Raw genomic sequence first — 25,576 nt, forward strand, 5'->3', positions numbered from 1 at the left:
TGGCAGCATCAAACATGGGATCAAAGGGAATAAGAATGTTACAACTTTATGTCTTCAACCTCCTTGGTTAAATGTCATCCCTTGACACACCCACTCTGACACCTACCTCTCCCTCTCTCTCTCTCAAATCCCTCCCCCCCCCCCCCCCCACTCTCAGCTGATGCTATGCGGGATGCAAGAGTTTGACGTGGACGACTGGTACCGGCACACCATCTACCGCCACTACACGCGGGAGAGCAAGCAGGTGCAGTGGTTCTGGCGCGCCGTGCGCGAGATGGACAACGAGAAGAGGGCGCGGCTGCTGCAGTTCGTCACGGGCACGTGCCGGCTGCCCGTCGGAGGATTCACGGAGCTCATGGGTGAGTCCGCCTCTTTAGTCCTGTCCCACCAGTGATTCTCTTATTCTGATTGGGATGATCATTAGTGATGCACTCTTTGTGCAGTGCGTTTTTAATGTACTAGAGGTTGTGTGATACATTTTAGAGTTTAGATGGTGTGTGCAATGTTTCCCTTCTAAAACTCATTGATATATTTAGTAACTTGGTTCAGATGGAAAGTGGAGAGTTAGTAGTCTGAAAAATACTGATTACTGTAATATTGTTGCAAAGCGGAACTGCTGAAACAGCTCCTTAACCCATTGAGGACGGACTTATTTTGCTACACCATGCATTTCCCATAGACACTTGCTCGAGTATCCTCGGGACTCGTCCTTAACCCTATTCTAACTGGGGGGGGGGGTCAAATTGACCCCCCCCCCCCTCGACGTTTCGCGCCACGATTCCGCAACGCGCAAAGATTTTGCCGCGTCGTTTCATGACTTTTTTCATTTGAGTCTCCCGCATATTTTGAGACCAAATTTGCGACGTCCGGGTACACCGTTCTGAAGTTATGCAATGTTTTGCATATGCATGTCAACCCGAAAACCGCTCAAATTCATGATTTCATGTGCAAATCCAATGCAAACTGTGGTTTTTTGTTTAATTGATATAAATTAGATTATTTCAACTTTTAACCATTGAAATAAATCAATTCTAATGTAGATAAGCTTGAAAAAGTGCCACCAACAAATTTTGGCAAAAAAACAATAGAAAACAAAAGATCGAAAAAACAATAAAATACATAAGAAATTAACAAAACAATAAAAAACAAAAGAAAATGATTTTGATTGCGCTATTTTTTTACAAGAAAATTGTTTGATGTGTCTTGAGGAACTCTGACACAAAAATTTAATAATGATTCAGTCTTTTTGATGGAGTTATAGGTGAAAATATGATTTCATGCGTTAATTTGCATAATTAATTTATTAAAAAATATGAAATCAAAATTTTTTTATTGTATGATCATGTAATCTTGTAGTTGACATCCGGCTCTATGTTCAGGCAAAATTTTGCGGCGATCGCGCGATCGGCGGCCGAGATCTGAAGGGGGGGTCAAATTGACCCCCCCCCCCCCCCCCCCAGTAAAAACTTGGTCTCAAATAGCCCAGTTAGAATAGGGTTAATGGTTTAAGATTTATTTTGTAGACTACTTACATCTTGAAGAATGTTGAGCACTGACATAAAAGTGTAGATAGCAACTCAAGATCGATGCTCAGATATGAGCTTGAACCAATCAAACTGAATTACATGAGAGTATGCTCTTGAAGCTGATAAATATGGTAAATAGTGAGCACACTCTTCCCCCTTTTTTACTTCTTTGTTCCATTCTATTTTTGAAGCAGTAGTCTTGGTTTCAGTCCATTAAAAAAAAAAAATGAAACATGAACCAGTCACAGCACATACTTCTCTACTCTGCACCTCGAGCTGTATCCCTTAGATGTCAAAAATATTTTGCCAGAGAGTATATTTATATCTGTTGTAGGTTGTTGGTTGACATCTTTTTTTCTTTTCTTTTTTTGTATCTGTGCAACTGGTTGCTATGCTATTTGGACTGTGGTGTATCTTGTTACTGATTGTTTGTGCCATTCCTTCTCACCTTTCAGGGAGCAATGGTCCTCAGAAGTTCTGCATTGAGAAGGTTGGCAAGGAGACCTGGCTACCACGGAGTCACACCTGGTACGTTTGCCCCCAGCCTTGGTAGTGGTGATGCAAGCCTGTTTTTTGCAGCACATACAGAAAGTTTTTCTTTGTTTCTGGCACCACAATTGTATATGCAGCATGATAACCAAAGTGAATAGATATTTGTAGTCAGCACAGTTGTCATCAGTTGTCAAGACAGGGCTTGTGAGCGGAGATTCAAAGTCCAAGAATTTCTTGTGCTCATCTTCCCTTTTCTGTCATCTACTTTAGCCCACTAGTTGAGCTGCTGCCTTGCAAGCAGCTCATCATAGTGTATCTGTAGAGGTTCATGTCTCATTTGAAAGACTTTTCCAACCAGAAAGGGGAATAATTGCACTGTGAGATGTGAGCATGGCAAATCCTTGTTGAAGACAATTGCATACATTGGCCTTAAATTAGTTACGTAATTTCAGTTACAGTGTAAATGGTAAAGGCTACAATGTACTCTGTTAAAAAAGGGAACTGTAAGCGTAGACTGTAAAATTTATGCAATTTTTTTTGCAGAGTTGTACAGTGATTGTTTCTGGAAGGGTACTATTTAGGGAGCATAAAATCAATTATTCATAAGGTACATAGGTGTGCAGACGTTAACATGTAAATGTTGCTGTATTGTTCTCATATTACATCTGGCTGTTTTTGCTCCCCTAGATAAAGCTTATGGTGGCCTCAATTCTGAATTGTGTTGATTGCCCGCAAGTGAATCCTCAGATTGTTGTTTTACCTCCTTCATTTTCCCCCCACAGTTTCAACCGTCTGGATCTACCCCCGTACAAGAGCTACGAACAGCTGGTGGAGAAGCTGACATTTGCCATTGAAGAGACGGAAGGCTTCGGCCAGGAATAAGAGCCCCTTCTGTCCCCTGCCCATGGACTGACTGCCCTGGTGATTTCCTCAGTGCAGCGCGATATCGTTATTGGACGACCATTATGACACTTAGAACACTTATGAATCGCCTGCGACTGTGGCATCATTTCAGCCAGTCGCGGAGTGGGTTTAGGATAGATAATTCATACATGGTCGTGTGATTCTCTTCGCAAAAGATAGACTTGCAAAATATGAAATGCATCTTTGATTACATATACTGGGTGAATGAACTTTATCTCCTGATGTATTCAGCTTGACCCAGGAAGAGGAGATCATCAATTGTGGACACATGGACGTCTTTGGCGATACACCACCTAAACATTTTGATGACTTGAACCATACCAGCTCGAAACATGTGATCGTCAAGTAAATGCAGCAGTGTTCCTTGCCCAATTAGAGTGCAGCTTACACGCAATATGCCAGACATGGCCTTGCATGTGAGGAACATGTAATACACACCCACATAAAATTTTGTGATCATAATTTTTTCCCCTCTTTTTTATGATGGGGGTAGGGAAATAGAGGAATTATACTAAATCATCGGAGGATTCCGTTGGGTTGCTGCTACTCATTTAACCCATTGATGACTCGTCCCGAGTATACTCGGGCAGGTGTCTATGGGTAATGAGTGTTCTAGTAAAATCACCTCGTCCTCGATTCAAAGTCAACAAGCAGTATCATGATCAGGGAATCAGCGAGAGCTTCGAGGAGACAGACGAGAGAGTTTTTGAGAACTGTACGGCTTTATCGCGAGGACTCATCAAAGCTTTTCACAGAAGCATTGTGTCGTCTGATTCCACTTGGAGAGTTTGTCATTGGAATTACGCTTGTGTTTGAATCGCAAGTGGCGTGACTTTTCCTTTTTTTCATTCAATAAGTTATTCATGACCACATTTTAACTTTCATTTTCATTCACTAACATGCTGTAGTGCTTCTGTATGATGGCACACTGTCGAGTCATTCGTATCTCAAGATCTTAGCTTGGTTCGATGTGGGCTGTGACTGCTCTGTATTATGTTACAGTTGAGTTGCCTCCTAGAAAAAAAAATAAGCAGCTTTAATACCTTAATTCCTGCATGACTTTTATCATGCAATGTTTATATGTCTATCAGGGATTTATCATTGCAAAACATTCTACTCAACCTCCCTGCGTGAATGCTTTAAAGCACTGTACATACGAAGCATAGATAGATACATCTATTTTAACATATTCTCTATTGGTTGCAAAGTCTTATTTGTGTCAGCCAAGCATTTACGGTCATATCCTATCTTCTGAAAAGAACAAAAATGACAACAACAAAACACTCTAAAAAAAAAAGTTCATTGGATATTTGTCTAACTTTCATGTGTATGAATAGAAGTCGATGCAGCAGCTAATTTCATCTGGACTCTTTATGTTTTAATGTTTACAGGTTTTTAAGAATCTCTGTTCAGTGGAAGTTGGTCTATTCAGACTGAGATTGTCTATGCCAGTGATTCGTCAGGTGTGAAGGGGGAGGGGGTTAGAAAGAGAGTGCTGTGTTCATGTTTTGTTAGTGAATGTGCAAATGCATCCAACTTGTTTGCTTGCTGGAGCACATTCAGCAGTTTGCACCCCTCTGCCAGTGACAATTTACAGAATTAAAGGCCCTAAAGCATGAGGATTCACATGTGGTCCCATTCATTTGCTGCCCAGTGAGGTACCTTCAAAAAAAAATCACCAATTCACACTGGTCAGCAAATATGTCCATTTCAAGTGTACACTCGTCAATAACAGCAGACTTCAGTTGAGATTCCTTGGATGTGTGTAATTACATAAGAGGTCAGTGATGAAGCTATACACAATTCATTACGGGCATTCTCGAATATATTCGAGCTGGGCCAACCTTCCCGCTCCGTGGTATCCCCATTCTACCAGGTTGTTAACATCATACAGTCAGTGGTTACTGGCCCAAAGATTAGATGGTTGACTAGTAGTTGAGAGCGATGGTTTTCAACTGCCGTGGAAAGGGCATGGTTACCAACAATATTGTTCACAGATGTTGTGGCCCGATGAGGTTGTTTCTATCAGTTTCCATGGCAATGAATGGCTATGATAGCACACTTTGGTTGGTTTGGGGGTTGGTGTCTTTTGTTCTTTCTTTCTTAGTTGTTATATTTGGTGGGGTTTTATGCAGAGTGTAATTTGTTGTAGAATGCTTACTTGAGAGCAGTTGTGGAGTAGTTTCATTGTCCCATGCTGCAGAGTGTGACGGCAAGATGCTTTGGGTTGAAACATGCTCCATTACTCTCTCTCTTGATAGATATAAAAAAAAGAAGAAATTAATATCTAATTTTGGAGCATGGTTGACTGAAGACGATGCCTGAGACTTTTATCGCCAGCTTGGATGAAACCAGATGCAGTGTGTATGAAGGCCCCAGTGGACATGCTCCCATGTTCACCGCATGTCATCAGTGCGCCAGTGCTCTCGATGTATGAGATGCATTCTTAGCATCCTGCCCCTCCCACTTGGTCTTGTGTGATGTAGCCCCTCCCTTGGGATGGGTACATACACTGTATCTACACCCACATGAGCACCTACAGTGGTTGTGGCATCAACATGTTTTGTTTCCTGACGCAGTACGTGTAGTGTAGCTCTGGCTACTTTTTTTTTACAGACCGCAATATTCAAAGAATGAGCCCTACAGGAATTACTTTTGCTTACATTTTGTCTCCCACAATTGAAATGTAATATCCCCTGTTAGGTATTGGTATTGATTATACATTTTTAGAAGGAATGTTCAAAGTTTGTTCGAATTGGGTAATGGGTAATTGGGTAATGATCCTGTAGATTATTATGTTAAATATATAACTATATACATATTATTTGAATGATTGTAAATGTAATTATGACAATTTTACTAAAATTGAATCCACTCAGTCATAATATTTGCAGAGATAAAGCCCTTCGTGTATAAAAGCTCACAGAGCAAGTATTGTGTTTCTTTGAAATTTGATCATCACTCTGATGACCTTGTAGCTTGCAGCCTGTAGGCATTACTGTACTCACTAGTGATGTGATCACTACCCCCCCTCCACATGCTCGATGAAGCAGCGTTGACTGGCAGAAAGAATATAAAGGCAATATATAGTGGCAAAAGCCCCCCTTTGATAGGCCCAGGCCAGTAAGGTAGTCACATTCTGAGCCCAAGCTTTTCAAATCATGTCCGCAAAGTGAAGGTATCGCGGTAATTCTATTATTGTTAATTAGCTGTCGCCTGTCTGTGATTGTGCAGGACACCAAGAGAAATGCAATGTAGAGGAAATTCAGCGAGTTTGTACAGGTTTTCCAGGTCGAATGAAATCATGGCGGTACATTCTGATGGGTTTTGCTCAGACAGACAGATTCTAGTGTTGATTTGTCTTGTGTGTATTGAAACAATGAAAATCTGTTTACACAAAACACAGTTTACAGTTACACAGTTCTGATGGTATAATCTATGTTGCATTGTACTTCTATACATCATCTTTGATAGAAGCCTTGTGTAGCTGCATTTATGTAGAAATTTGCATAAGAGTGGATCACCTCGTGCAGTATGTACATGTATTACAGTGAGGTTTGCAACCGCAAACACAAACTAGACTCGGAATTTGTCAAGACTGACAAATTAGGTGATCCGATTTTTTTTTTTTAATCAATGATTCGAGTCCTGATCGCAATAGGCATGACCATATAGGTTTCATCTGTGTTTAGAGACATTGGCCGTGTGATATTTGGATTCTCATTTACAAAAGAGAGTCAGGTCTACCATCTTTGGTATCAAATTCGGTATAAACCAGGGAGGTACCTCCCTGGTATAAACTATAACGAAGATACAGAATGAAGTACATTTGACCATTGACCCAACTTTGCACAGCCAAGATGGCATCTGAGCAAAAAGTGGTTATTTTGTGAAATGATTCTTGTAACATGGTCTTTGCGTGTGCAAAATATTGGAAAGATAGGACATGTATTCACCAAGATACAGGTTGAAACATTTATGACCTTTGACCCTAATTTACATACCCAAGATGGTGTCTGATCAAGTAGTTGTTATTTTATGAAATAATGTACGTGACATAAACTAAACATGTGCAAAATATGGGGGTGATAGGGGCTGTTTTTCTAGAGTTATTGCAAAGAAAGTTGCAGAAAGAAAGAAATATCTCAATACATCGAAGATAAGTTTGATTTCAACCAAGTTTTTTGACGTGATTTCGGCGTCGTATGAAAAGATGGAGCGAATACCGACGATAGCCCAAAGTCTCAGCTACAACATATTAAAATCTGGGAGAAATTCACCGAGGAGTAAGTGAGCTAGTGCTCGATAAAGACCGTCATGTCAATTTTCATTTCCAGAAAAATTCCCTCCCATAGAGATAACACGTAAACTGGTTAAATTTGACAAGGTTACATTATATCCATTTTCACGAGGTGAAGACATCATCCGATTAAAATTTTGATGAACAAAACTTAAAGAGTATTAAATTGGCTACAACATACTAAAATCTGGAAGAAATTCACCAAAGGGTAATTGAGTTAGTCGTCGATAACGACAATCATGTCAATTTTCACATCTAGAAAAATTCCCTCCCATAGAGATAACACGTGATAATGAAGATAAAGAAAGAAGTACATATGACCTTTGACCCTACTTTGCACAGACAAGATGGCGTCTGAGCAAAAAGTGGTTATTTTGTGAAATGATTCTTGTAACATGTTCTTTACGTATGCAAAATATGGGAAAGATAAGACATGTATTCACCAAGATACAGGATGAAACATTTTTGACCTTTGACCCTAATTTACATACCCAAGAAGGTGTCCGATCAAGTAGTTGTTATTTTATGAAATAATGTACGTGACATAAACTAAACATGTGCAAAATATTGGGCTGATAGAGCTTGTTTTTCTTGAGTTATTGCAAAGAAAGTTGCAGAAAGAAAGGAATATGAAAATACATGGAAGATAAGCTTTAATTTCAACCAAGTTTTTGGGCATGATGCCGACTCCGTATGAAAAAACGAAGGGCACACTTACGATAGCCCAAAGTCTTAGCTACAACATACTAAAATATGGGAGAAATTCACCGAAGCATAAGTGAGCTAGTGCTCGATAAAGATAGTCATGTCAGTTTTCATTTCCAGAAAAACTGCACTCCCATAGAGATAACACGTAAACTGGTCAAATTTAACAATGTTACTTTTAATCCATTTTTACGAGATGATGCCGTCATCCAATCAAAATGTTGTTATTATATTACCGAAAGAGCATTTAATAAGCTACAACATACTGAAATCTAGGTGAAAATTGGCAAAGGATTAGTGAGATACGCTCGAATGAACTTAAAATTTGATGACGTCATTTTGAAAATTTACTTTTTTTACTTTATTAAGAAATTTGATATCTTTTAATCATTTTTTCAGCATCGTCAACCCATGAAATGACATGTACAACTCATCAGCTTTCAGAATATGTAAAGAAAATGGGGGGTCACCGTCCATCCTGACGAGTAAAATCGGATTTGAAATTGGCGGTTTTTTGGCATTGTTGGACTGTATATCGCCATTGACGCGCGCGCGGAATTTCAACTTTGACGGGTCTGTATGACGTCATATTGAGTCGGATTGACTTGAAACTTGGTAGAAATATTCCTTGACATTTCAGGCATCCGATAAGTGTGAAAAAACGGGAAATTTCTATGACATATGAGCTGTGCGTGCGTATATATGCACGCGCGTACGCGTCCGTCCAATTTTTTCAATTTTTCAAAAAATGCTCCAAATGGTCTGAAACGTGTGCAAAAAAATTTTGAGCTCGATTTGAGCATACAAATATTTCTACGCGCGCGTACGCGCACGTTTTAAGAGAAAATATGAATTTTGAGAATATGAGTAGAATCCGCATAACTTGAAATATATGTGACGTAAATTTCATTGAAAAACTCTATTCCATTAATGAGATATGAATGAAAATGTGTTTTCATATAATGACGTCATAGTGACGTCACGGTCGACTGATCACTATGATTTTATTTGACCTGTCGTCTCTGGGACATGATACATATATGGTATAATTTTGACATTGATAGGAAGAACACTTTCTGAGCTAATCGATACACAAATTTTGTCCAGAAATAAAGAAAGAAGAAGAAGAAGAAGAAGAAGACCCAACAAAGAATCCGTACAGATACAGAAGGTGATCCGAGAGGATACTCGGATCACCTAATTAGCTGAGATAGATACGTTGGTGATTGTTTGGTCAGATATGGCAGAAAGTTGTTTCTTCTGTGGCCTTTTTTTTAAAAGATTGTGTACCCCATCAAACATAGAAAGAGGTATGTCTATGCGATTGTGGAGTAAAGAGCTGTCCAAGTACAATGGGAGATTTAAGATAATTAAAACTAAGTACTTCAGCCTATGGTGTCATCTGAATTATCAGAATACTAAGAAAATATTCATGTTATTTTGCTTTTTTTTATTTGTTTTTGTTTTGTTTTCTATGCTTAATCTTCAAAAAGTGAACAAGTGTTCAATTTTGCATTCGATCCTGTCAATATTTCAGAATTTATGCATTTGTATATATTTATGAAAACAGATATATTAGAAGATGCAGGTATTACTATTTTATTTGTGTTGTAAAGCTGTTAGTACTTCTAATCTGTAGATCCTACTTGCATTGCTGTGTATTGTTAACATGTACTGCATCATTTTTTTTTTTCAGTTGTCACATGTTTCATCACTTTCTCCAGTTTCTTGTACACCAGTGTATCTTTAATTTTTTTGCAGTAACTGACAGAATCTGTCTGAAACTCGAGTCATTTCATTCTTGGGTAAGAGAGTGACTCTTAAAGTGCTGCTACCGTGTATCTGTTGGGAATCTCGTGTTCGGTTGGGAAATTTCGCTTTCTTCTCCTTCGTGCAATTAATCATGCATTGGTGCAGCATATTTTTATATGATGGTAGTTTTGTCTAATAAAATGTACAAATGAGCTCTGCTATTGAATTTGGCTGTATTTACCACTGTGGTTATGATGAGAAGTTCAAGGGTATCTTTTCCATGGATGACGCAACCTTCTTTTTCTTTCGTATTTTAAGCAAATAAAGTAAGTAATGATAGTCGCACTGCGATGGCATGCTCTGTTTACAGTCCAAATGATATCCACACACTGTGTCCAGGTCTCATACTTGCATCAACTAAAGTACATGTTCTTAATGTCTGAGATTCTAGGTATCTGTGGTCCCCTGGCTGGTGATTTTGGTCTTGTCCTCTGCTTTTAGCTGCATCATTTAGGGCACCTGTTCTCTCTACCAAAGGCTTACACACTGACCAGATGTTGAATCCTGCATAGCTATGACAAGATGGTCTAATGTTACTGTGAAAAAAGAAACAAGAATAAAGAGACGTTAAGGTTCTTAACTATTTGAGGTACTAGTATAACTTTTAGTTTGGATGGAAAAAAAAAAATCAAAGCTCTTCGCTTCTGAGATGTGGAATGTAATGAAGGACCCAGTGTTCTACAAAAGTAGAGGTGCCCCACAGTGGATCTGGAAAAGGAAACTCATTTGGTATTCTTACGGCAATATATGGTTTTACTATTCTGGCAGAAAATTGACCAAAGAAAAAAAAAAAAGAATAAAATGAGATGCATTGTATGGTTTGAATAAGGGGCAGGATTGTCTAATGTATGGAGCATTCTGTTATCTTGAGGGAGCTAGTCTGTATGTGCAGGGATTCAAACTCTTTGTTGTACGAGAGTAAGAACCATCATACATTTTCGCAATGTGAACAGGCATATGAGTACAGACGACTCCTGTTATTTCGGAGTCCTAGGGACTGGCAGGTGTTTTTTTTTTTTTTTTGTTATATCAAAATTTTGTTATAGCCGAACACTTAAGTATATAAAGATATATAGATTATAATTCTGGGACCTGAATTTTGAATTTGTCTTAACAAGAACTTTGTTTCAATTGTTTTCACTTTAATGGGAGTGCACTGTATTTGATATTGTTATTATTTTCATAGTAGTACCCACAGTTTCCATTGCATTCCACCATTCGAGTGTAGTGAAGCAAAGCAAAATGAAGACAGAAGCTTACAGTTCCTGTCTATCTCTTTGCATATTTTTTTTTTTTCAGTAGCATATACCTACCTTCTTAATGCCATGCATCTTAGTTGTTTTCGGTCTACACAGTTCGATCCTTAGCTTTAAACTTGGTTCGACTTGTTTGTTTCACTATATTTCATGTCGGATAAAAAGGAAAGGAAATGTAAGGAAATGTACAGAAAGGTACATTTCTCTTGGAGGAAAGATTACTGTAAAACTAGAAATGTTTGTGTACATTTCAATTTTGCGAATTTCATGAGAGCGAAAGTTCTGGTCTACTGTATATGCATTGAATGCCGATGGCAATTCTCAAAAGAGGCCGTCGGCTCCAATTTGCAAAAATTTCATGCCGCAAACATATCTTGCTTCACAGTATTGCATCTCTGCTGAGTGTGAAAGATCTTTGGCCATTTGTCATAGCCCTGTTTTGCGGATTAGAGGTGGATTTTTTTTTTATTTATTTATTTTTTTTTTAGAAGAAGAGAATGATTTAGACATGTTTTTGTGCAGAGTATTTATAGGTAGTCTTGTGCTCTGCCTACCTCCGTATCAGCTGTGGTAGGCAAAAGAAGATAACTCCTCTAGATAATGTCTAGTTGTCACCGATTAATTTTCCTTAACATTCAACAGCGGTTTGTGTCATTGGCAGACAACGTATCACTCTGTATATGTAACGCAGAAGTTCGTACAAATTTTTTGGAATTATGTCACGGCGCAAGTGAAACAGACGAGCCTTAAAGGGGCATCCGTCACTGGCTGTGTACGTTTTGTGTTTGTGACTAGTCCAGCTTGTTTTCCTTTATGCAGTGTGGAGTGTAGACTAACATGTGGTGCAATTATGCAGTCAGGTGTATGTCGTACAGCATGTATCTTTAATGTAGGATCTCCTCTGAAAACACTGAATTGGTAGATATTCATTGGTAATCGCAAGTCCGAATAACATATTATAAAGTGCCTTCAGAACTTTCTCAGTGCGTGAGAAGTTAGATCTTTCTACTCTGCTTTGTAAGCGTACTGCCAAGGGTTAGAGAAAAATAAGGAAAAAAAAAAGATTGAAGAGGAGATCAAGTTAATTATGTAATTCACTTTAGAAAGATAGCTTCCCATTGTTATGATGTATTAGCGTGTCAGCGCGGTCTGTCACTCGTCTGTAGTTTTTTTCCCACATACAGATATGTGTTTGTCGTCATCTTATCACAGAATTAGCCTTTCGACTCCTGCTCGGTTTGGTGTATGATGTGCATATATATTTGGCAATAGATGTCAGTGTGTTATCCTCCTTTCTTCATGAGGCATTTTGTCTTTTTGTTCTTTTTATAACTAAGTGTGATGTCTTAACATACTACAGTATTTGTTATTAAATATTGACACGTTTTCTTGCGAGCAGATGGAGAAAACATATGTAGGAAGTACATGTAGTACCTGACAAAATATGATTAACTAAAATACATAGAATTGTGATTACTATTTTTTTCTTCAGTTTTGTTGCCTATCTGTAATTCCCCCCTCTTGGCATTGGTACGTATTTCACTCTCGGATGAACATTTGTGATGACTGTCATCTTGTGTGGTTTGTAAGAAAACTGTACCAATGCTGGAAATTGATGGAAATTGATGGAACTCTCTTACAAAGTTCATTGCTATAGCTTGGTACGATAATCTACAGGCATCTTGTAGATTTCTGCCAAATGTGATGTACGTGTATGTTGCTTTTTGTGTCTAATGTTGAATTTAGCTCATTTACACTTGGGTGTTATGATTTCATTTTCCCACGAGATTGTGAAGTGTCGGCTTCGGGCAGAGAGGAGCGTATATGCTGTGTCTCTGTCGATGCTGCCGGGTTTGCGTATGTACATTTGGCAAATTAATGGTGAAATGCAGCAAGTAGTCTTTTCTGTATAGAAAAAAAAAAGAAATATTTTTCCGCAGCGAGTGTTTGATATTTAAAGAGGGGAGGACAAAGAAAGAGCAGTCAATTGTGAAACAGGTCCATGTGTCTGGAAAATACCTGTATCTGACTTGGTGTATTCAATGTCTGGTTAGAGTTATAGTATTGTATCATACACAGGCTTTTTGTTGTTGTCTGCAATTATGCATATTTCTCTCTCCCCCCCCCCCCCCCCATTTTATGACGTACATAATTTATTTCTGCATTCTGATTTTGTGTGAGCTTGTTTCGTGGCAGAGGATAGAAGAGAAAAGAGAGAGAGAGTGAGTGTGTGTGTGTGAGAGAGAGTTTTCAGCTAGCGTGGAAAAATGTGTAAAATAGACTTGTAATAAAGCACTTGTAAATCAGTAAATACTACAAAAAAGCATATTATGGATTGGTATGATTTATGTACAAGAATAAACAGAAAATTGTATGAAATGGACCAAAAATTGCTTTGTTGTGCCCTTCTTTAACATACGACAGTCACACGTCATTGTGTGTGTGTGTGTGTGTGTGTTTGTGTGTACATCCATGTCTCTGTCTGGGTGTGTGTTGCAGTCAATGCAGTCAATGTGGCTATTTATTTCATTAATGTTACAAACTGTTGGTCTTTTTTGAGTTTCCTTAAACTTTGCTGATGTGTTCTACTAATATTGCTGCATTCCCTAAATTCTCACATACACAGGACTCTATGTTAGCAGTTGCCCAGGGCCACCAAATCTCATAAAGGTTATCGTTTGGTGGCCGGTATCGGTAACTTTGATTGTATAAAAATGGATCATTACATTTGCTTTTCGTTTGGGCCACCGTATATATCTTTCTGGCCATCAAAATTTCACTTTTAAAGATTTTAGTGGCCTGAATGAAAAAAAGCTAGTGTCAAGCCACGATACATGTACATCATTTGGGTTTAATTCCTATTCAATGAAAACTTCCTCCATTTACTGGAATCAACGTAATTATGGAAGGTCTTTTCAACGTACAAGTACATTGTATTAACATCTGGATAGCCAACATAGGAGGGCACCCTATCACGGGGACTGCCAGTGCCGTATATAAAGAGAGTCTGGACAACTGCTAAATTGGACGCCATGTCGTTACTCAGCGTATTACACGTTGGAGGGTTAGCGTGTACGCTCAGACACAATGGAAGCAAGCCAAATCAGGGGTGGTGAACAATGGGCACTTTGGTAACGACATGGCTCCACGAAGATCATGGGATCAGTTTTGACTAATCACAGGCTTCAAAACTCATAAGCTGAAAACAGAGTTGGCCAGACTCTCTTTATATACAGCACTGGGATACGACTGCTAACACATCAGCACCACACACCATCGGGGACTCACAGATGTGCATGTCCCATTTTGCCAGTTAACACAGAATCATGTACACTGCACTTCAACCAAGAAAAGACATCAAAAAGGTTTGCAGTTTCTCACCACGTTCTGCTCATACGGCAGGTTTTACTCACACTGACTGAAGGAAAAAACACAAACAAATGTACACATTTTTTCACTTGCATGCTTACCCCTTGACAACCCCCCCCCCCCCAAAAAAAAAACAAAAAAACAGTTCATTATGTATTTTCACTAAATAACATAATGTCATATTATTCCAACAAAAAGTTATGGGGAAAATATGGGAATGTTATTAAAACAAGCATTTCTATGCTATTGTGTTTGTTTGTTTTTTAATTATCCTATTGCTTCCCAGCAGTGAGGAAAGACTATTAGATACAGAATTGATTGAGTGCACACCACAAGCTCATGACAGAAATGTTGGTATTTTGTTATTTCATTGATGCTGTTCTTATCATCTCAATGTTTTGTTTCAGAGAGACAAATTCCTCCTGCCCAAGCAAGAAGGTAATGTAGTCTCTTAAGAGTCATCAATACATTGACCTGATATCCATTTCCTGTTGTGGTACACCCACGACATTGCTACCATAAGAAAATAATGACATTAATGCTAACTCTTCCGCATGTTTTGAGTATGATACGACTATAAATTGAAGAATCGGTGATCATGTCATTTATCATCCACATGAATGTTCAGACACTTTCAACAGGTTTTTGATAAGCACAGATCTCACTGAGTTAACTAAATAACTGTATGATTTAGGTGCTTCTGATGAGACTTGTAGTGAACACTCCAGTATGCCAATATTTGAAAGTGACTTGATTTTTCTCTTGTTGTTTGCTAGGGTGGTCTGATTTGACTTTCTCATGATACATAAACAAGAATATGATGAGACAACAGTTAAGTTAGAGAGAATATCATTCTCACCTGGCTCAGTTGTATTAACGACTACTCAAACACCAAATATCATACGCAATCTCATGGACACTCTGTATTGTGAAGTTTGAATGACAAGGTGTTGAAAAACTCTCATCGTATACAATGTACCGGCTAACTTTCCACCGACTACTCACAGAAACAAGTATGAGTGAAAATAAGGCAAAAGTGCTTTATTTCTTGCCAAGAAAACATGCGACTAAAAGGTCATGCAATACCAGAGATTAACATCCCTTACACCACCCCGACAGTGAATGAATCATTGTACAATGGGAACACATTGACCTTTCTTACCAAAAGGTGGTGGCCTTCTGGTCTGAGCTTCCTTGCCAAGTTAGTCCACATTTAATTACCGCTACACATCTTTGATAGGTGCTATTTCTATTCCGGTTGGAAAGGACCGACATCAACTCCGACTCATTTACAATGCACTAACATTACACTTTGTCATACAAACTTCAACAGGACTCTACAGACTTTGAGGTTATTTTAGCAGAAGCCCATTTCCTGTGGGGGGAAAAAACAAATGACAAACGTGTTTTTGATTTGAATCAAAAGTTATACTACAATTTATTTTACAAGGCTGCTAATGAAGCAATGAATGTTTGTACATACATGTAGAAATACATGGAATTGATGAGGTTTTTTCCTTGGTTTGGTCCACAGAATCACAGTAGCTCCATGATGTCAATGGCTTGAATGGCACTGTGTTCAACACAGCATGCATATTTAGTCCTATGTATTATGTATCAGTGTTTTGGGAACAGCGGGAATGGGCAGCGAGAAGCATTTCCTACGCATCTTTTTCTAGGACAATCCCATGAGCATGGCATCCCCTTAGCCAATACCATTATTGCCTTGCATAACTTATGTACTATTACAAATTGCTTTGCTGTCATCATTATGCTCACTCATCTTTGTAATTGCAAGTAGCAGTACCTGCTTTACTGGGAAGTAAGTTATTTCAAACCACATTTCCAATCCAATAATTCAACTCACACTTTCAATACCACTGATCCATTCACTTTCATCACATGAGTATCATTGTGAAAATATGGTCTCCTATTGTCTCTCATGTTATGCTGTCCCTATTGAGTATTAAGTGACTATCTGTAAAACCAGAAATTTTCATGTATATGAAGCATTCATGAATTTTGCGAGATGGGATTCGCAAAAGTGTGTTATCTACATGATGCATTGAATACCAGTGGTAATTCATGAAAGTCTCATGCCGCAAACATTTCTGATTAAACAGAATTATGTTCTGTAAACCAAAGAATGATATTTATCACTATTTCTGCTCTATATAGTCACCACAGGAAATGAGCTCCTTGTTTTAACGACTCCTCGATTGAACAACTCCTGGTCAATCCACTCATTATTTCTTCTCCTTCTCTTCAGCGTATCTGTAGTGGAGATCCTTTACATCCGTCTGTGACACCTTTATCCAGCCAGTTTCCTGCATGTGGTATACTGAGAGAGAGAGATTGAGATGGTAAGACTGAAGCTTATATGCAGATCTTTTTCACAGGGACACTTGTCCCTGTACACTTGTCCCTGTGTTTAAATTCACTCTACTCGTAACTTGAACTGAGAGTGATACCACAGAAGTAGAACTATACCAAGAAAATATACGAGGAATTTCACAAGGAAATTCATGCAATTTTCATAACTTTTAAACATATTGTAAATTTTTCACTGGGTGCTTCACAACTCTTCTTTCATTCACTACACCCATAAATACTTTTGAGGAAACTCCCTTTCCTATGTTTGAATCGCTTTAACAGCATTATGGGAGCAAAGAATGACATATTCAAAATGAAAAAGCTTTACTTACGGTTCACCACTCCTCCTGAGTAGGCGTCCCTGTGCGTGGCGTGATAGATTGACCTCTGACCCAGGTCGTAGGCCTCTTCCACACTCAACTCCCACTTGTGGCCCTCGTCGAGGACACCGTAGGCGTACGTTGACCCGGAGCCGACAGAGAAGAGGTTATCGGTCAAACGGTTGCCATCGCTGTCCACATAATACAGACCAGGCCCCTGAATGATGCAAAAAAGAGTAAATAAATGACCACTGAGAGAAAGAAAATATGGAATGATCTGTCTGAAGAGTTTGAAATGGTCCTGAGGGAGGTAAAAAGGTCCTTAAACTTTGTCTTGGGACTTCTAACCTCCCCAAAATAGCACTTCAAACCCCGAGGTTAGATCATTCTAGGTCATCAGTACAGTCTGACCTAGATTACAAAGCTATTGATTAACCAGATCTCTCTGTCAATGCGGATGTCAACTTTCTGTGCCAAACCTCACTCAAAACAAACACATGTTCAGCCATTATCGTGCGAGAGTACACAGTGGGACATATTCCAATCATTGCAGCAGACTATAACTTAATCCTGCTACAATGCTGTAGCTGAAAGACTAGTATGATGATTGCTTGTTTATAGACCTACAAACCTTGTACCAGGGTCTACCAGGGAGGAATGGACATCAATCAACCCTTTGCTATTGAAGCAGAGATTATAGAAATTTATAGTGACCACCAGTATTTGAGACACCTTTATCAGCAGTGTTATTGTAAATACAGACAGCTGCTAGGTATCAAGGGAGAGATAAACTGGTAATAATATATGTACACCCCTAGCATGAAATGCTCAAAAGTGCTGTATTCGAGAATATTTCTCCTAAACAAACAAAGAAAAAACACCAAAGGAGCTGTACGTTTGCAAAACTTTAACTTGTTCCACTGGAAAAGAAGTTGCATGAAGATGCGTTGTTTTGCCATCTCACACCCTATTACATGTGTTCAAAGTTCAGAACAGCTGTTGACCTGTCTGCAGTGACCACCTGTTTATAGCAGTAACATGTGCCACTTCTTCTGGGTGGTTGCTATGGGTGGGTTAAAGGGACAGGGTATAGTTTTGGTTTAGACGAGGCTTCAGGTTTCCAACTTTTTTTTCTTTTTTTTTGGTGAGACAATGAGAAACCTCTTATGAAAAATGAAAGAGCATACAATTCTACGATGAACTCAAAGCTGATTTGGTGAAAATTGATTTTGAAATGGCAGAGCATCTTAGAATTCTGTGCTCTTTGACATTTCATAAATGGTTTCTGATTATCTCGCAAAAAGTTAAAATCTGATTCCCTCAACTCAACCAAGACTATACAATCCATGAAATTCATTACAGAATCAGCGACTTGTAATTGTAGCCGTTATTCCCAAATAAAACTTACTCGCTTGTCCCATCCGCAGATCATGGTACCCTGAGAAGAATACAGAAACGAGAATTACATCGAGTGTGAATAATTACAAAGACAAGACCATCAATAGATGTGATCCCTGATGAATACAGGTAAAGATACTGATACTGTAGACGGAAGTGTCGTTGAAATTTATAGGAACAAAGAAAAAGGATAATGGAGAATAAGACGGATGAAAAATTATCAACAGTCTTTATAACAGCCACTAAACTACATTATGTAGAGAGAAACACTGTTTATCCATTTTTTTTCCCCCAGTTTCTGACTTGCACTTGGCAAAATGAATAGATGATTACTCATATCTGAGAGGTTGGGAGAGATCGAGCATCAAGTTGATTAAATGTGTTTACCATGGAAAAACTTCAAGGTGAACTGCTTGAAATACATAAAAAGGTTCATATCGGGTGCCTGGCAAGGCATCAATGTGTAATCACTCCATCATCATCCCCCCCCCCCCCCCCCCAAATCAGTCAATCAAATACTGCCCTTTTCTTCTGTCCTTAATCTCTGTTCCATGTAAACAAACTATAAACTTGTCTAGGTAACTTCAGCTGTCACTTCATCAATTTATCATACATGTATCATCATTGGTATATCCTCATCTTTGCGAACATCAGCGTCTAGCAAATCATCACAAAAACAAACTAGTATTGTATCTAATCATCATTATTGTGCTTAATACCATATTATTGATATCGTAATGTACTGTACTAATTTAACATCATCATTGTGCCAGTGAGAAAGAAGGCCTCCTTACCACAGACAGTCCCATGCCCTTGTAGTTGTACAGCATGTTGGCCAAAAGTTTGGAGGCAGCTGCCACCGATATCCTCTCCTTGTTCCGCAATTCATAAATTCTGTAAAGCGAGAGTTTTACAAAGGTTCAGTCACTAAAAGGCATGCAAAAGGATTGAACTCCATATAGATACATGATAACCCGAGTCCTTCTAGCTGTTTTGCTATTCTTTGCAATAATTTTGCATCCAAGCACAATGACTCCTCTTATGACACTTTATGAATGAGTGTTGAGCATGTTTATTATTAAGTGTGGTCAAGGGTGATGTTCAGAAGATTAATCTGAAACACAATCATGGAGATATTCACTTCAGAGACAAGATACAAAATTTGTAACATTCAACATATAATGTAATACGTACAGAATCTTATTCAAACATTGTCATTGTCCCACAATGGTGAAAGATCCTTTAGTCTTCCAACAGCATACCATATATGACCCCCTGAAACTCCAATAACCATAACTTTATCAATAACTTTATCAATAAGAGGATCTTTTTATCAATAAATTCTTCTCAGATTACTGATAATTTGCTCAGATTACTGATAATTTGCTATTTAATAATAACAATAATAATAATAAAAATCAGAATCATAATTATGATAATAATGGTCAAATTGATAACAATTCTGGATATCATTATTGTTATCAACTATCATCACATATTATCATTATTACATGTACTTCTATTACTTCGATTAATCAGTAATAACAATGTTGATGGAGATGATAATGATGATGATCTTTATCATCACAATTATCACATTTTCTCGGAGTTTAACATCTGCGACAGAAGAATTATTCTTAATACACCCCCCCCAAAAAAAAAAAAAAAAATGATAATAAAAAAAAAATAATAAAAAAAAAATAAAAATAGACTGGCTCCATCGCAACCCCTGACCACACAATAGGTGCACACAGGAGGTCCCATAAGAAGTCCCACCTGCACTGCTCAGCCAGCACCCTTTCCCAGAAGGCACAGTCTGCCGCACCACCAGCCATGGTTCCCAGGAGGTAGGGGTTGATCTCAATCACTTTCTTCACCGCCTGGGAAGCTTAAAGAGTCAAAATACATGACAAATATTAAACAGAGGCAAAACATTGACATTTTGAGAAGCTATTCACAAAGTAAGACTCTACAGGGCTTGCTGCTTGCTCAGCCCCCCCCCCCCCCCACCCTTCACTCTTGCTGTTGTTATATCACTCTTTTCCTTTCTTTATCCCTCTGCTGTTCCTCATCTTGTTTGATGTTGCCTCCCTATTCATCCTCATCCTTCAAAGGTTGCCCCCATGGTCCTGGGATCATCACTGACCCTCCTCTGCCTTTTGTCTGTCCACCCTCATTAATTCCCCTCCCTTTACCTATTGGGCTCCTTGCTTGTGACCTCCAACCCTCCCCTTCGTTTCCTTTGTTCTGTGTCCCTAGCCCTCCCCTGACTGTTCTTGTGTGTAGTCCTTATATGTGATTGCTGTCCCTGCCTGTTTGTCAGTTTGCCTCTGACGAAGATTCTGCTAGGATCAAAAGCTCAGGCCCCCTTTTGATTCCACTGTACAAATTCTTGGTACAAAAGTAAAATACACAAACTGCATTAATGCCATGTTTCTTGGGCAGTGTGGACAAAACTTTTCTTTTTTTTCAAGACACAATTTTACAGAATGACCTTGTCTTGTTGTGAAAAAGTCAATTTCATCTAAAAACAATACAAACAAAAATGCAGACAAAGTTTAAGTTTATCATTTAAGACAGAGTTACAGAAAGGCTACCAAAGAATGTGACTGCCAAGTTAATATGTACATCTGGAAGGTAGCAAAGAGAGTTGAGGTTCTGCAATAAACGTATGCACTTTCTGTTCATGCAAGGCAGTTCAACAAATCTTTATCAAATCCTGGATCATGCCTATGGGAGAGTGTTGTCTTACCAATGTAAGAACCAGCTGTTGCCCTCGAATCCACAGCAATTATGACACCATGTTGGAACTTGAACCCCAGTGTCGTGGTACCATGGAGAAACCGAATCTTGGGGCCGCTCTCATTGTCTGCTATATTGGCCAGGAAATCAGCAGGCTACATGTGGGAAAGGGGCAGTGAAAGTGTGTACGTATGTAAAGCATGTTGCCCTTGATTCGACGGATTCCATGAATAGACCACTCTTACGAATATAAAGGTAGCTAGTGCATTCCCTCAAAGTTCATGAATAAAAATGGCGCAAATCAAGTGCAAACTTCAAACTAGAACATCTATGTAACTACCACCACACGTGTTCCGAAGAGCACAACAGTGAACCACGTCGCCAGACCCCTGAAATCATTGTCTCGACCCTCCCAAGGTCAGCTCGCATAAGCAGGTCAACGGGTAAGTAAAGTTACATAGCAACACATATAGACTTGTTTCATTCCAAGTTTCAAGGTTACTGGTCCGTTTATCTGCATTGAATCTGTACAGCATGTACACCTACAGCCACAGTGGAACTGCTGAATTCATAAGTATAATCAGGCAAGCTGCCGTAGTATTAGTAAGGACACGCAGTGGTGGGGCTTTATTCATGAGTATGCCACAACTTAATTAATGTTAACTTTAATGTTAGGTCTTCTTACAAATGTAGTTCTTCTTCATTTGTGGTTAAATTTGGAAATCTAGTTAGGCACTGCCAATGGCAAATCTATTTAGGCACTGCCAATGGCACTAGCTGGCGCTGCCGCGTATGTGCACCGAAATTCAATGTGCGTTGTGCGTCACTGTATCCACATAGGCATTCGTGCTGTATGCCAGCTATTGTTGTGCTATCGCTGCAAATTTTTAGTGCATGTGTCAATGGAAATGTGGAAGGATATTAGTGTTCACTTTGTGTAAACAGGTATTTTTCGATATGTATCGAGAATACAGGATTTTCACTTACCAACAAAGGTGACAGTTGCCTTCGGAAAGCTGGAATTTCAGCGCAAATTGTGATGATTCGTGACGGCATGTACCAAATTTGAAGCTTAAGTTTCGTTAAGTTTTGTTTTTGTTTGTCTATTTACCTATATTAAATGCAAACTTCATTATTTTGCTTGACATTTTTGGAAAGCTTAGGTGATTAACGATTTCTTCAATGCACAACCTAAGCTCCACCAGCCAGCGCAACAGGTCTGTGGTAGCTGGAAGTAGGGCACTGCAAGACCATTTTCAGTTTGCATGTTGTTGCATTTTCTCCGCTCGCGCGGGAACAAACCCGTGTGTGCGTCTATAGGAGTTGTATACGTTGAAGTTTGCATACAATCATACAAATGCCACGCAACAAACTTGCTTCCTTTTCGTCATTAATTTAAATTTAAACACAAAAAAAACCTAACTTACTTAGTCTAGTCATTCAGAAATTCCTTCTTTCTCTGTGGGTAGCCGTTGACATATGCACTCATTTCGGTAATGAGCGATATGACTTTGACATATACGCATGACGCCGAACGCCGCGAGGCCACCCTGAAAAACAAACGAATACAGCATAATCTGCCCACCGGTACTTCAGGCAATGCCTTGTGCGAAACGGTACTTCCTGATGCCGTGGACGGGTACGCGCACCCGTCACTAGCAGACGCTGAGCGGCAACGTAGCAGACAACATAGAATTCAGAGCGCACATTTAAAAATATGGACGCGCACCAGGTTCGATCACAGCTATCGTGCGATATCGCCAGTGGTTTGTGGTAAAAAAATCAACACGTAATTTCTTGCATCTAAATTTAATCAAATTTCAGGGTCAGTTTTTATTAATTAAAAGCATAGGGTAACATCCCCAGTATTCGGTCACTTAAGCTTTTTTGCAATATTTTTCAAACTAAAATAATACATACATACATCATATCTACAGCAATGTATGTGAAATATATCAAATTTCTTTAATCTCAACTTTCATTTTGTTAAATATCTCACAGAATTGCGCAAAATCCTGAAATATTTCACCTTGAAAATTCCCCAGTATACGGTCACCGGCTCCAGTATTCGGTCACGCGATCTGCGCGTTCAAAGTCAATGCGTGTTCAAAGCAGCTGAAAAATGCGTGCGTGCGCTACCTTGTTGGCGCAAAATTGCATCGGGGACATTGCGGCAACCGTTGGTGACCGAATACTGGGGCCTCGGCACTTGCATTCAACCCTTGTACGTTAGGACACTGTATCGGCACGTACGGAAATTTTGTTTTTCTTTTGCGTTTTTGAGGATACCATTACACTCCAAGCTTGTGATAGGCGAAAAATGCCGCGAGAGAACGGCGTATTTCTCGATTTTTAGCGCTTTTTCGGCGACCCGTACTCTTAAAACTGGGCCTTATCCACGCGCGCTTTTGGAAAGTAGCGCCGATTCTGCACTTTTGACGGTAAAATTTGGGATTTTGGATGGATTTTCGGAGGGGGCTAAGTATTGCTAAGGGAGTTTCCTGTTGTGAATGAGTGTGCAAGTATGTGAATTAATGTGATTTGCGTGTGTTGTGACAGTTGAACTTACTGGCTGGTGACTAGTGATAAGTGACCGAAGACCGGGGGCTGACCGAATACTGGTGCCCTTACCCTACTTTTTAAGTTCCGAGGCACAAGGTACGATTTTGTGTTTTTTTACTTTGCAATGAGTGTTCTTTTGAAGAGCGTAACAAAATGTTAGAACATTGTTTTGATTTCTATTGAGCAAGCCTAATCTGACAAGTCCTGCTGCTTACTTTTTTATGGCATGCTGCGTCGGTTTCATAATTGGAACTAACGTTATTTAATTACAAGCGTCTAACCAACGTTACAGGTAGTTCTAGAATCTAGGGCCTAGCAGTAGATCTACCCTCAATCATGTTAATTGTCATTGACATGAAAACATATAAACTCCATTATTTACCATGCACTGCTTTTGCTAAGTAAATTGAACTGAATGCATGGAATAGAACCACCATTTAAAGCATTGACCGGAATAACCATACGCATATTGGCCAATTCATTGTAACACACAATCTTTGCTTTGTCATGTCATTCCGACATTCCTGTCCAGATGAAGCGAAGCATTTGGCATGAATCATGATGGCAACGTAAGTGGCAAATCATCCTCTTACCTCTGAAATAGCTGGAACTGTAAATTTAGCATCTGAGAGAGGATCATGTCCCGCAAAATTTACACCAAAGGCAGGTCGAGAGCATAACCTGGAGGAACTTTTCCCGAAAGTTTCTTCGCATACCGATGCCAACGCCATTTTTACGAGTGTGTGTACGGTGTGTACGTCTACTCTGTCTATGTACCATAAAGACTGGTACGTACGTATAGACCGATTTTACAAAGTGCTTGCGCGTGTGATATCGTGCATGTAAAAGCGAGGAGGGCCTAGGGAGGAGCCAGGGTGAGGTGGAAGCACCTCCTGACGTCGGTCCCGTTGCATAAAACTTTTTTAGCAACCTTAAAAATTTGCCCAACCAGAATTTTTAAGGTTACTAACCTAAGAATGTAAAATCCGTTGCATAAAAACTCTGGTTGGGAGCTTCCAACCGGAATTTGTGATTTCAACCGGAAAAAAATCCGGTTGGAGTTTTATGCAACGGGCCCCACTGGAGGAGGTGATCATCTCCGCAACGGCTCCCTAACGTTAGAGATCTCTCGGTTACGGTATAAAACAGGCTCACACCCTATCTTGATACCCTAGCTTGATATTGAACATAATAAAAGCGCGCACGAGTGGTTCTTCTTCTTCATCTTCTGCCTCCTTCAATAAGCTGAAGATTCTTGATTCAAGATGGCACATGGCACATTAGGCACTGAGTTTACTTACATCATGCATAACGTGTACTTGAGTACATAAAAAAAAATCATAGTTAACGTCATCCACTTTTAGCTATTTTATTTAAGAAATAGTTAGTCTGTAACTTTACACAGCCATTTCGTTGCGAGCAAGTCGCGAGTATTAGTACATGCAATTATAGATCTGGAACAACAATGGCCCGGGTGGCACGTTTTGAAAAGTGGGGCCCACTTTATATACTAGTATCTGGTGACACTTCCGGGTTAAAAAAGAAAGAAAAGTTCTTCAGTGCAACTTTACCTGACAAGCAAAAAACAAAACAAAAACAAAAACAAAAACAAAAAACAAAAGACAAGTCAAAACAAAACAAAACAAAACAAAACTAATAACGAGGGCCTTACCGGCGCAAACGTCAAGAGCTTGACCATAATCTATTGGTTTTTTTTTTTTTTTTTTTTCTGGTCCCACTTCCGGGGTGAAAAAAAAAAGTGTGGGGGGGGGGGGGCAAAGTGGTTCCACCCTATGT

General features: G+C 39.2%; 2 protein-coding genes across 2 annotated transcripts in view; one reads left to right on the forward strand and one right to left on the reverse strand.

Annotated features, from left to right (window-relative positions):
* LOC140233447 (E3 ubiquitin-protein ligase Su(dx)-like) overlaps positions 1-3,344 on the forward strand; it is a 63,737-nt gene extending 60,393 nt beyond the window's left edge. The window contains exons 19-21 of the mRNA XM_072313563.1: positions 158-359; positions 1,982-2,054; positions 2,801-3,344. Of these exons, the coding sequence (XP_072169664.1) occupies positions 158-359; positions 1,982-2,054; positions 2,801-2,900 (375 nt within the window). The 3' untranslated portion in view covers positions 2,901-3,344. The remainder of the gene's footprint in view (positions 1-157; positions 360-1,981; positions 2,055-2,800) is intronic.
* Positions 3,345-14,501: 11,157 nt separating this feature from the next.
* On the reverse strand, positions 14,502-24,521 carry LOC140232607 (proteasome subunit beta type-5-like). Its single transcript, XM_072312705.1, has 7 exons — positions 24,373-24,521; positions 21,228-21,372; positions 20,252-20,363; positions 19,270-19,369; positions 18,486-18,515; positions 17,090-17,294; positions 14,502-16,725 (listed from the first exon to the last, which is right to left on the reverse strand). The coding sequence occupies exons 1-7, from the start codon at positions 24,508-24,510 to the stop codon at positions 16,631-16,633; spliced, it is 825 nt and encodes a 274-aa protein (XP_072168806.1). The 5' UTR covers positions 24,511-24,521; the 3' UTR covers positions 14,502-16,630.
* Between the last annotated feature and the right edge of the window lie 1,055 nt (positions 24,522-25,576).

This window comes from Diadema setosum, chromosome 9 (genome assembly GCF_964275005.1).
Source record: "Diadema setosum chromosome 9, eeDiaSeto1, whole genome shotgun sequence".
In the NCBI taxonomy this organism is placed as follows: Eukaryota; Metazoa; Echinodermata; class Echinoidea; order Diadematoida; family Diadematidae; genus Diadema; species Diadema setosum.

Excerpts from the sequence above, each read along its gene's own strand:
- LOC140232607 (XM_072312705.1), bottom strand. The coding sequence starts at position 24,510 with ATGGCGTTGGCATCGGTATGCGAAGAAACTTTCGGGAAAAGTTCCTCC. Across the intron at positions 19,370-20,251 it reads GTGCTGGCTGAGCAGTGCAG|AATTTATGAATTGCGGAACA; the intron begins GTGGGACTTCTT and ends CTCGCTTTACAG. Across the intron at positions 18,516-19,269 it reads AGGGCATGGGACTGTCTGTG|GGTACCATGATCTGCGGATG; the intron begins GTAAGGAGGCCT and ends TATTCTTCTCAG.